At 46.2% G+C, this 12,259-nt stretch overlaps 1 protein-coding gene across 1 annotated transcript in view; it reads right to left on the reverse strand.

Moving 5' to 3' along the window:
- The window catches only part of LOC115124358 (uncharacterized), a 72,812-nt gene that overhangs the window by 10,233 nt on the left and 50,320 nt on the right, over window positions 1–12,259 (reverse strand). Inside the window, exons 2-5 of the mRNA XM_065027112.1 lie at window positions 7,023–7,057; window positions 3,439–3,544; window positions 2,031–2,255; window positions 1,539–1,679 (exon numbers count right to left, since the gene is read on the reverse strand). Coding sequence (XP_064883184.1) covers window positions 1,539–1,679; window positions 2,031–2,255; window positions 3,439–3,544; window positions 7,023–7,057 — 507 coding nt within the window. The remainder of the gene's footprint in view (window positions 1–1,538; window positions 1,680–2,030; window positions 2,256–3,438; window positions 3,545–7,022; window positions 7,058–12,259) is intronic.

The following is a 12,259-nucleotide window of genomic DNA, read 5'->3' on the forward strand; positions in this document are numbered from 1 at the left end:
GGTAGCCATTTTGTGCGAAGGAGGAAAGTAAATGGAAGAATATATCAGTTTGTGTGTTGCCAATGCCGTTATATACAAAAAAGCTGTCAAACACAAAAGAATGAGGTAAATCACACGCAGACACGTCTTTGTGACATTGGCCTAACAAGTTTCAGATAGAGGAATGGTGTATATATATGATCTGAGTTGATATGGCGGTGCTAAGAGTTAGCAAGCATCATGCCGGCAACCTCACATTATATCACTTTAATGATGACTCAAAACTGTCAAAATACATCCAGAGACAGCCAAATCATGTTTAATACTAACATTCTACGGTTATTTGACTTCAGGCAATATAATTACATGACGTTGTGATTCAACTAATGATCATCACACAGCCTCAAGGCCATTTGTTATCTCTCAATAACAAACCACAGGGAGAAAACCACATTATGATTTCAACATGTCTCCATGTCTGAACGCCTCTTTGCATGAGAAGGAGAAATACAGGAGCACTGTAACAGACAGCACAGCGATGTGGAATAATAATGACCAAGTGGACTATTTATACAGTTGAAATCCCTGGTCTTGCATTCCCCCGGGCTGTGTTTGCGAATCTGAAATTAGCACAGAGTTAACCCTCCAGGCTGAGACGGAATAAGATGCCTTCGTTACTGAGCAAAATGGCGCATAATGTAGCCCACACACTACACTCCAGCTTTGCCTGATCTCAAGCCTGTGCATAAACGTGTTTGTCTGCACATTTTAGACAAGGTTCCGCAGTGCAGGTTCCTATCTAGCTCCTTAAACTATCCCTTAAACTGGGTTGCCCTAGTTGATTGGTGCTACAGAAGTTTGTCAAGCATATTTACAGTCCCTTACCTCGGCTGATACATGCTGGTTTAGATGCCATATTTATAGTCCTTTACCTCAACTGACATATGGTTGTTTAGAGGCTATATTTATAGTCCCTTACCTCAACTGACATGCTCGTTTAGAGGCCATATTTATAGTCCTTTACCTCAACTGACATATGGTTGTTTAGAGGCTATATTTATAGTCCCTTACCTCGACTGACATGCTCGTTTAGAGGCCATATTTATAGTCCTTTACCTCAACTGACATATGGTTGTTTAGAGGCTATATTTATAGTCCTTTACCTCTACTGACATGCTCGTTTAGAGGCCATATTTATAGTCCTTTACCTCAACTGACATGGTTGTTTAGAGGCTATATTTATAGTCCCTTACCTCGACTGACATGCTCGTTTAGAGGCCATATTTATAGTCCTTTACCTCAACTGACATGCTCGTTTAGAGGCCATATTTATAGTCCTTTACCTCAACTGACATGCTCGTTTAGAGGCCATATTTATAGTCCTTTACCTCAACTGACATGTGGTTGTTTAGAGGCCATATTTATAGTCCTTTACCTCAACTGACATATGGTTGTTTAGAGGCCATATTTGTGATACATGCTGGTTTAGAGGCCATATTTGTAGTCCCTTATATCGGCTGATACATGCTGGTTTAGAGGCCATATTTGTAGTCCCTTACCTCGGCTGGTGATACTCTCCTGGTTAACCTCGCTGAGGTGGGCCACACTGCCCTGGTTGGACCCTGACCTCAGGCTCTCTCCATCCATGGAGGTCCAGGCCATGAGCGTTGCCTGGGAGATGGCAAACTGCTGCAGGATACCTGGAGTGCAGAGGGTAAGTCAGGGTCATTGTAACGGCTCAGTTGGCTGCTGCCTTCCCTCAGCGCCTTAATGATGTAATATCTATGGCTAATTTAAATAAAGATTTAATATGTATTATATTTACTATCTATGGTTATGCTCTGCCTAGGCCAATATTGACATATTTGGCTGGTGTTACCTATAAACAGTCTGGTTATGATGTGGCGTTCAACACATGAGAACCCTTTTTCCAAAAGGCTTGATTTTGTGAGGGTTTCCTCTGAACACCACCCTGGTTGTATAGATCAGCATCAACCACTCATATTGCTTCTGTCTCCTCTCACAGTGACAAATTCCCCTCCCCCTCTGACCTGCGGTGAAGCGAGCCTCCTTCTCCCCATCGCTGAGGTCGCTGTAGGCGTCGCTCTCCAACCGTCTCTCCATCTCCTGCTCTGCCGTGGACTTGCGTGGGACGGACACGCCCCCCGGGCCCACCACAGACATGTCCCAGTTCTGCCACTCGATCATGTGTGCCATCCGGCCTTGGGCCATGGATGTAGGCTTGGTCACCTTGTCCTTCATGGAGCGATTCACACCTGGGGAGGGAGGGGGAGAAGTGAAGAGGGATGTAGGGATTGATGCGGGTATTGGGGAGGGTTAGAAGGGTGACAGTGGATTAAGGGAGGGTTGGAGGGATATTAAGGGATTTAGAGAAGGGGTGAATGTGGAGTTTGGGGGAGTTAGGAGACAGGCATCAGGTTGGAGAGAGAGGGGGAAGGAAACAGATGAGATATTATGTTATTATTCCACATTTATGTCTGTCTGATCCTGTCAGTATTTAGCTGGTGCTGATAAGGGCCTCTGGATGAGTGGTTAAATGAGCGGCTTAATGAACATGCTTTAGATTCATGGCTAAATGAATAGGGAGGAGATGCTTATAATGTAGATGAGATGACGCGTGGAACCGAGGAGGATGATGGGGGACAGGGAGGAGCAAATGGATACGTCTGCTCTGGGAGAGGTGCATCATGGGACAGAGGAGGTTAATTGGGGTGAGATGGCCAGAGGGGTGTCAGTAATGAGAGGTTGGCTTGTTGACATGATAGCTTTCACACCTCTGCTAAGCTGCCTGCGCTGGCTAAGCAGAAACCCCACTCCCCCTGCCGTGTCTGTTAAGACATCCTCAGCTGATGCATACAGTGCACTGCGGAAGACACTCTACTTTAGAAATCATGTTCCGCCATGACGGTCTGTATTCTGTCTGCTGGTTACATTATGGCTTTGCTCAGTAATTAATGTGTCCAAGTCAATATATGATGAGTTGGCAGTTCACTACATTCCAATAGACTTCACTGTACATTACAACTGCACCACACTGCGCAGTGCACAATGCACATTACACAGTTATACACACTGTAACACACAGACACAAACTCAGACTACACTCAGAGACAGTAGACACATCACACAGACACTAGAGTAGTTCAACGCTGCTTAACAACCACTTAACAGACAAACAACTACACCTCCCACTCACCTCTTGTTAACTCAACAAGCCACATAACAATGTATTGTGGGTAGTGTATTTTTTTATAGGGTTGTCGTTGGGTTTAAGTGTTATTCCACCAATGACTGGGGGGTCAGCCATTGACGAGTATTATCATTATGGTGAGAGGAAGTGAATCAGGGGAACCCACTCTGGGGCCATGTTGGCTCCAGCGCCTGTCCAGGCGGGAGCTGACATGGGGTCAGTTTACCAGTTACAGGACAGACACACACCTGACACACCTGTCAGTGAGGACTTAGCCAGAGCACCGATCCCATAGTTATTGGAGTTGTTCCTCTTCAGACGAGGCAGGATGGACGTGGTGTCTTCCATAGACAGCTAGAGGAGCGAGGGAAGAAGATGACAGAGAGATGGAGGAAGAGATGTGTGCCAGAGAAGCACACAGAGTTCAGAGGGTAGGTGAGAGGAGAAGTTAGGTAGATATTGGGTTAATACAGCGGCAAAAAGAAACAATGTCATCATTTGACAAAAAAAATCTTAATTTCCCAAGGTCGTTGTTCGAACAACTTCGTGCTGAAGTGCATTATGGGGAGTGTTGTTTTTTATAATCAATAAAAACATAGTGCACATTCACACTGGTTGATTGTTTGCTGTGGTCACTACAGTGCACAGTGCACTACTACATTGAGAGAGTGTATAGAGAGAGTTAGATGGGAGGGGAAGTGAGGGGACGAAGTAGTAGGTTACCTAAGGTGAGTTAAATCAAGTAAATCAAAACAAATAGAGAAACAAGATAGAGAAATAAAGGTAGATGAAGGAATGATGTCACAACACTTACATTGATTCTTTCCCATGAAAAGTCTGAACATCCATGCTGAAGGAGAAAAATAGGAGGAGAGAGGGATGGGGAAAGAAGGAGCAGGAGAGAATAAGAGAGTAGGAACAAGAGACAAGGAGAGAAAGACGTACACATGCATGGAAGAAATGGAAGGAGACAAAGAGGAGGAGGAGAGAAGTGATAGTGACAGGGGTAGAGTAGTATAACCAACATGCAGAAATAGAAAGAAGGATAGGAGAGGGAAAGAGGGAGAAGATCGCAAAGAGACCAATACAAGGTTTTACCAGAAAGACAGAGGAGAAGACTCAAAGGCCAAAAAGATAGAGGAAGAGAAGAGTCAAAGACCAAAAAGATAGAGGAGGAGAGACAGACCAGAAAGAGAGAGGAGAGGAGACAAAGACCAGAAAGATAGAGGAGGAGAGACAAAGACCATAAAGACAGAAAGGAGTCAAAGACCAGAAAGATAGAGGAGGAGAGGCAAAGACCAGAGAGAGAGGAGAGGAGACAAAGACCAGAAAGATAGAGGAGGAGAGACAAAGACCATAAAGACAGAAAGGAGTCAAAGACCAGAAAGATAGAGGAGGAGAGGCAAAGACCAGAGAGAGAGGAGAGGAGACAAAGACCAGAAAGATAGAGGAGGAGAGACAAAGACCATAAAGACAGAAAGGAGTCAAAGACCAGAAAGATAGAGGAGGAGAGGCAAAGACCAGAGAGAGAGGAGAGGAGGCAAAGACCAAAAAGATAGAGGAGGAGAGACAGACCAGAAAGAGAGAGGAGAGGAGACAAAGACCAGAAAGATAGAGGAGGAGAGACAAAGACCATAAAGACAGAAAGGAGTCAAAGACCAGAAAGATAGAGGAGGAGAGGCAAAGACCAGACCAGAAAGATAGAGGAGGAGAGACAAAGACCATAAAGACAGAAAGAGTCAAAGACCAGAAAGATAGAGGAGGAGAGGCAAAGACCAGAGAGAGAGAGGAGGAGACAAAGACCAGAAAGATAGAGGAGGAGAGACAAAGACCATAAAGACCAGACCAGAAAGATAGAGGAGGAGAGCAAAGACCAGAGAGATAGAGGAGGAGAGACAAAGACCAGAAAGATGGAGAAGGAGAGACAAAGACCAGAAAGATAGAGGAGGAGAGGAGTCAAAGACCAGAAAGATAGAGGAGGAGAGGAGTCAAAGCCCAGAACGATAGAGGAGGAGAGGAGTCAAAGCCCAGAAAGATAGAGGAGAGGAGTCAAAGCCCAGAAAGATAGAGGAGGAGAGGAGTCAAAGCCCAGAAAGATAGAGGAGGAGAGGAGACAAAGCCCAGAACGATAGAGGAGGAGAGGAGTCAAAGCCCAGAAAGATAGAGGAGGAGAGGAGTCAAAGCCCAGACAGATAGAGGAGGAGAGAGAAGTCAAAGTCCAGAAAGGCAGTGGAGGAGAAGAGTCAGAGACCAGAAAAATAGAGAGGAGTCAAAGCCCAGAAAGACAGAGGAGGAGAAGAGTCAAAGAACATAAAGATAGAGAGGAGTCAAAGACCAGAAAGATGGAGAGGAGAAGATTCAAAGAACAGAAAGATAGAGGAGAAGAGTCAAAGACCAGAACGACAGAGAGAAGGGAGGAGTTGAAAGCCAGATCAGTTCCATAGTATAGCAGAGTGAATATGTTATGACTGAATGATTCTCTCTCTCTTCTCATTTCCTCTTCTGTTCTGGTTACATCTGACACACCAAACACTGAGCACTATCCATGCCAGTGGGGGTTGAGGGGGGCTGATACAGAAGTGTCTGTGTGCAAGCGTGTAGGCACGTGTGTGTATGAATGTGTGCACATGTGTTCATGTGTGTGCGTGCGATGTGTGTGTGTATGTATGTGTGTGTGTGTGTGTGTGTGTGTGTGTGTGTGTGTGTGTGTGTGTGTGTGCGCGTGTTATAACTGATGTAAGTTGTAACTGATGTCAGCAGACAGACAGACAGACAGACAGACAGACAGACAGACAGACAGACAGACAGACAGACAGACAGACAGACAGACAGACAGACAGACAGACAGAGATAGGGGGCTGAGGAGCAGGCTAACAGAAGGGGGATGGTGACAGTCTAGATAAGCACCAGCGTCTGTCACACCACCTCTGAGTCCTGTATCAGCTGAATTGTTCCTGACAATACAAGAGCCGGGGCCTTAGAACCAGCAGGACGCTACGGGTGCCATGTCCCCTTACAGATGTGTTCAGTCTCCAGAAAACCTAGCTCTCATGTTCTCTCTCTTATTGTTACACTCTGTCTGTCTGTCTGTCTGTCTGTCTGTCTGTCTGTCTGTCTGTCTGTCTGTCTGTCTGTCTGTCTGTCTGTCTGTCTGTCTGTCTGTCTGTCTGTCTGTCTGTCTGCTGACACAGATGTTTCTCTCTCCTCTCTCCCACTCTTTTTTTAATTACATTTTTGAAGGGCAAGTGTGTCAGGAGAAATACATAATCAATCCAAAGTACAGTACATTCAGTTTCAATTTAAATGGTCCTCTTTCTCCTGCCACAAAATTATCCAAGAAGTGCTGAAGATCATTTTAGTAACAGTATCTCAAAAGGAAGGAGAGGAGAGAGGACTTGAAAGGAGAAGTGGAGAGGAAAGGATCTGAGAAGAGAGGAGTGAGGGATGGAGTGAGAGGAGGAGAGGTGGGTGATGCCCCTACTGTTCTACAGTGAGCCAGCACTGAGGCGTGACAGAGAAGCAGCAGACGTCATAGCAACAGCAATGAGCCAACCACAGTGGTTGGTCCTCCTTCCAGCTACAGACGCCATTTTGAGTGTAGAGGAAGTTAGCAAACCAACAGCAACATGTACGCTAGCTAGCTACTCTATAAGCAGATGCAGTAGCACTCATGGCTTCAGTAGTAGAGTTAAAGTTGAAGTTGGTCACCATCTTGGATCAAGATCCCCATTTGTGGAAGTGAGAACCCCACTGCTGGAGCCATTGGGTGTAACAGGGTGGCTGAGCTGTGTGAATTAAGAGTGATAGTTAAAGTCCTGAATGTCAGGCTTACCTGTTCCCCATCCTTTACTGGCACTCCATCTGCCGCTAAAACAGAGAGAGAGAGAGAGAGAGAGGGAGGGAGGGAGGGAGGGAGATAGAGAGAGAGAGATAGAGAGAGAGATAGATAGAGAGAGAGAGAGAGAGAGAGAGAGAGAGAGAGAGAGAGAGAGAGAAAGAGAAGAAGAAGAAACGAGGAGCGATAAATCGTTTGAATTTGTTTTGGCAATGTAAATACATGCAAGTTCCTTCACACTGCCAATAGAGAGGGAGAGGGAAAAGCATGGTCAGGGGGATCAGGTGTGACTTTGGCTGTAACACTAAACAGTCATAAAACAGTAGGCTAATCATTACTGTCTAACTGTGTTAGAGAGAAGAGCATCACTTCACTGACTGACCACAGGACATTGCTACTCAACATACACCCGCAAATAAGAACACACACACACACACACACACACACACACACACACACACACACACACACACACACACACACACACACACACACACTGTGAATCCTTCCTGGGGGTGACAAAGGGATTGAGAGAACCTACAAGTACATTCCCAACATTATGTTGGAATAATGAATTGTTTTATCCCTCCTCTTTTCCTGGCTGTCCAAATCCTAATTAAAACACAGGTTTAATTAGTGAGACATTGGTGGTAATGGAGTTTAAATACAGCAGCGGTCTCTGGGCGCTCGCTCTCTTTATCAGAGTCTGTGGCCTTGTCTCCCCCTTTTCTCTCTCTCTGGGGGGTTTGCTTCTCTGTGTGTGTACACTGAGTGTGTGTACAGTGTGTGTGTGTAATGCTGTATCTGCAGACTGTAGAAGTATTGAATTAAACCAGTCAGTTAATACACTGAGCTACTTGATGTCCAGCGACCCACCAGTAGAGTAGTGTTAGCTTTAAAGAGAGGACATTCCAACACGCTGCCTCCTCCTGTCTGTCTGCCCTGCCTGACTCCTCTACAGGGCTCTCAGCTGACTGAGTAGCTGTTAGTCAGGTCTGTCTGCCCTGCCTGACTCCTCTACAGGGCTCTCAGCTGACTGAGTAGCTGTTAGTCAGGTCTGTCTGCCCTGCATGACTCCTCTACAGGGCTCTCAGCTGACTGAGTAGCTGTTAATCAGGTCTGTCTGCCCTGCCTGACTCCTCTACAGGGCTCTCAGCTGACTGAGTAGCTGTTAGTCAGGTCTGTCTGCCCTGCCTGACTCCTCTACAGGGCTCTCAGCTGACTGAGTAGCTGTTAGTCAGGTCTGTCTGCCCTGCCCGACTCCTCTACAGGGCTCTCAGCTGACTGAGTAGCTGTTAGTCAGGTCTGTCTGTCTGCCCTGCCCGACTCCTCTACAGGGCTCTCAGCTGACTGAGTAGCTGAGTCAGGTCTGTCTGTGACTCCTCTACAGGGCTCTCAGCTGACTGAGTAGCTGTTAGTCAGGTCTGTCTGTCTGCCCTGCCCGACTCCTCTACAGGGCTCTCAGCTGACTGAGTAGCTGTTAGTCAGGTCTGTCTGCCCTGCCCGACTCCTCTACAGGGCTCTCAGCTGACTGAGTAGCTGTTAGTCAGGTCTGTCTGCCCTGCCTGACTCCTCTACAGGGCTCTCAGCTGACTGAGTAGCTGTTAATCAGGTCTGTCTGCCCTGCCTGACTCCTCTACAGGGCTCTCAGCTGACTGAGTAGCTGTTAGTCAGGTCTGTCTGCCCTGCCTGACTCCTCTACAGGGCTCTCAGCTGACTGAGTAGCTGTTAGTCAGGTCTGTCTGCCCTGCCCGACTCCTCTACAGGACTCTCAGCTGACTGTGTAGCTGTTAGTCAGGTCTGTCTGCCCTGCCTGACTCCTCTACAGGGCTCTCAGCTGACTGAATAGCTGTTAGTCAGGTCTGTCTGCCCTGCCCGACTCCTCTACAGGGCTCTCAGCTGACTGAGTAGCTGTTAGTCAGGTCTGTCTGCCCTGCCTGACTCCTCTACAGGGCTCTCAGCTGACTGAGTAGCTGTTAGCACCTGCTTCCACCTGATTGCCGCCACACCATTTACACCTATTCCATCTGGATAAATAAAGAGTTTCAGAGATTAAAGCTGACAGATGAAGTCAGGTCTGTCTGACCCCATAATGACCCTGTTAGTGTTTCCTGTAGTGTGACCCCCTGGCCTCCAGCCAGTCTGAGTGTCTTCCAGGCTGACCTTGTGGGGCTGACACAGCTGAGGTGTGAGACACACAGTTAGTCAGCCTACCAGGCTAGATCTAATTTCAATTCAATTCAAGGGGCTTTATTGGCATGGGGAACACATGTTGATGTTGCCAAAGCAAGTGAAGTAAACCAAAGTGAAATATACAATGAAATGAACAGTAAACATTACACTCACAGAAGTTAAAAAAGCATAAAGACATTACAAATGTCATATTATGTCTATATACAGTGTTGTAAATATGTGCAAATGGTTAAAGTACAAAAGGGAAAATAAATAAGCATAAATACGGGTTGTATTTACAATGGTGTTTGTTCTTCACTGGTTGACCTTTTCTTGTGGCAACAGGTCACAAATCTTGCTGCTGTGATGGCACACTGTGGTATTTCACCCAGTAGATATGGGAGTTGATCAAAATTGGTTTTGTTTTCGAATTCTTTGTGGATCTGTGTAATCTGAGAGAAATATGTGTCTCTAATATGGTCATACATTTGGCAGGAGGTTAGGAAGTGCAGCTCAGTTTCTACCTCATTTTGTGGGCAGTGAGCACATAGCCTGTCTTCTCTTGAGAGCCAGGTCAGCCTACGGCGGCCTTTCTCAATAGCAATAGCTCACTGAGTCTGTACATAGTCAAAGTTTTCCTTAAGTTTGGGTCAGTCACAGTGGTATTCTGCCACTGTGTACTCTCTGTTCAGGGCCAAATAGCATTCTAGTTTGCTCTGTTTTTTTGTTAATTCTTTCCAATGTGTCAAGTATTTATCTTAGCTCACTCCCCCATTTCTCATGATTTGGTTGGGTCTAATTGTGTTTCTGTCCTGTGGCTCTGTGGGGTCTGTTTGTGTTTGTGAACAGAGCCCCAGGACCAGCTTGCTTATGGGACTCTTCTCCAGGTTCATCTCTCTGTAGGTGATGGCTTTGTTATGAAAGGTTTGGGAATCGCTTCCTTTTAGGTGATTGTAGAATTTAACGTCTCTTTTCTGGATTTTGATAATTAGCGGGTATCTCTCCGTCTCTTTCTCTCTAGGGGCACAGAGTGTCCCAGGTTTCCTCTGTGTGGCTAAAAGACACAAACACACATAGATATGCACTAATAAAAACACACATATCATATGAATACGGCATCACACATCAAATCAAAAGTTTATTTGTCACGTGCGCCAGGTGCAAACAGGTTTATTTGTCACAATACAACAACCTTACAGTGAAATGCTTACTTACATACACACACAAACATCAGATCAGATAAGAGTCTTATTCTGAGGTCATATATTTCAAATCAGCACAATATTCCTTGAACAACAGCATTTGAAAGCTATTTTTAGTCAGCTACAAGATGCAAGGAAAGCAAATCAACACAACAGCTACTCGACATACATCATCTTTTCTGATGAAGAGTAACTGCTGCAGCTTTAGGAGCCTCCACAGCAACAACAAGGGAACACATGACCAGAGCAGAGCGACGAGCCAGGAAGAGAAGAGGAAGAGAGGAGAAAGAGAGGAGGAAGAGAGGAGCAAGAGAGGCGCAAGAGAGGAGGAAGAGAGGGGGGTGACAGAGCATGGCGGCCATGCCAAACGAATAACCATAGATCTGCAGCAGCTGCCCATGCAGCTCGGACTCTGGCGGCGACCTGACAACTCCCACTGACATGGGAAGAAGCGCTTGAGCATCATCTGTCTTTTTATTTCAGAGGCCCTGCTGCAAACGAGCGATGCAGAGCTGGATATGAACGTGGGGTCTCTGTTCTGGTTGGCTGGTGCTGGTGGTGACAGCTGTGGTGAGGCTAGTTGACACGTGGGAGGCAGGCTAAACTTGTAGCGGGCTGGTGTGTGAGAGAGTTTGGCCGGGAAACAGCTGAGCACCAGAGCTCCAGATGGTACAAAGAGAGCGTATGGGGAGGCTGTGGGTGAAAGTGTAAAAGCCAGTCTGTCAGACAGAGAAAGATGCGGGTGGATGGCCTGTTCCTGAATACATTTCTTCCCTCTGCTCCACCCTCTAATGGTACATACACCTGTCATGAGAGGGTAGGCCATGCCTCATTACTCCAGCTTAGTTATTAACCCCACCACCTGTAGGACCCTGCATGGGTTACCATGACTGACAGCCTGGGCTAAGAACTAAGCAGTGGTCATCAAGTTCTTTCTCCAGCCCGACACTAACCTGATTCCTCTGATTCAACGAAGAAAGGCCTGTACAATCGGGGGATAAGTGGGGAAAGGTGTGGTCTGTCTGAAGCTTTATGTCACAGATGGAAGTGCCTTCAGTCTACCAAATGGTTGCTGGTTTAAGTCACACTTTATTTGTTCACCCTCAATATCAGTTAGTAAATCCAATTGATTCTTCAAAGCAAATGTGAAGCACGGTGCTCTGTAATAGATAACTGTGCTTTATTTCTTCTATCTGTCGTTAGTGGTAATGATATAGACAGTAGCAGTGTTGTCCACATGCCAACACACACACAGCAATCTGATAATAATATTCTCCTGTCAGCATTAAAGGCAAGATGGCGTGTCAGTTTCATAACTCACTCTCAGACTGAGTCACTGTGTTCACCAGCAAGGACTACCACCCTGCGCCCACACACGGCCACTCTCATACACGCGCACACACACGCAGGCACTCTCATAATCACTGCCTTTTTCTCCCAAACACACTGATCAAGGGTTGTCACCCTACACCGTCACCGAGACACTCACATAATTGAGCAACAAAATGATGACACATTGGCAAGGCCAGATGACACACACACACACACACACACACTTTCACTGAAGTAGTTCTTCACTGAGTCGTTCACCTTGACTGTGTTTATGTGTCAGTTGATTCAGTCCTCAGCCAATCAATGCTCCAATCACTGTGCTTGTGAAAAAAAGGGTTCCAAAAGGGTTCTTCAGCTGTCCCCATAGGATAACACTTTTTGGTTCTGGATAGAATCCTTTTTGGTTCCAGGTAGAACACTTTTGGGTTCCATGTAGAACCCTCTGTGGAAAGAGTTCTACAAGGAACCAAAAGGGTTCTAACTGGAACCAAAGGGGTTCTACCTGAAACCAAAAAGGGCTCTTCAAAG

The sequence above is a fragment of the Oncorhynchus nerka genome, linkage group LG14 (genome assembly GCF_034236695.1).
Source record: "Oncorhynchus nerka isolate Pitt River linkage group LG14, Oner_Uvic_2.0, whole genome shotgun sequence".
NCBI lineage: Eukaryota > Metazoa > Chordata > Actinopteri > Salmoniformes > Salmonidae > Oncorhynchus > Oncorhynchus nerka.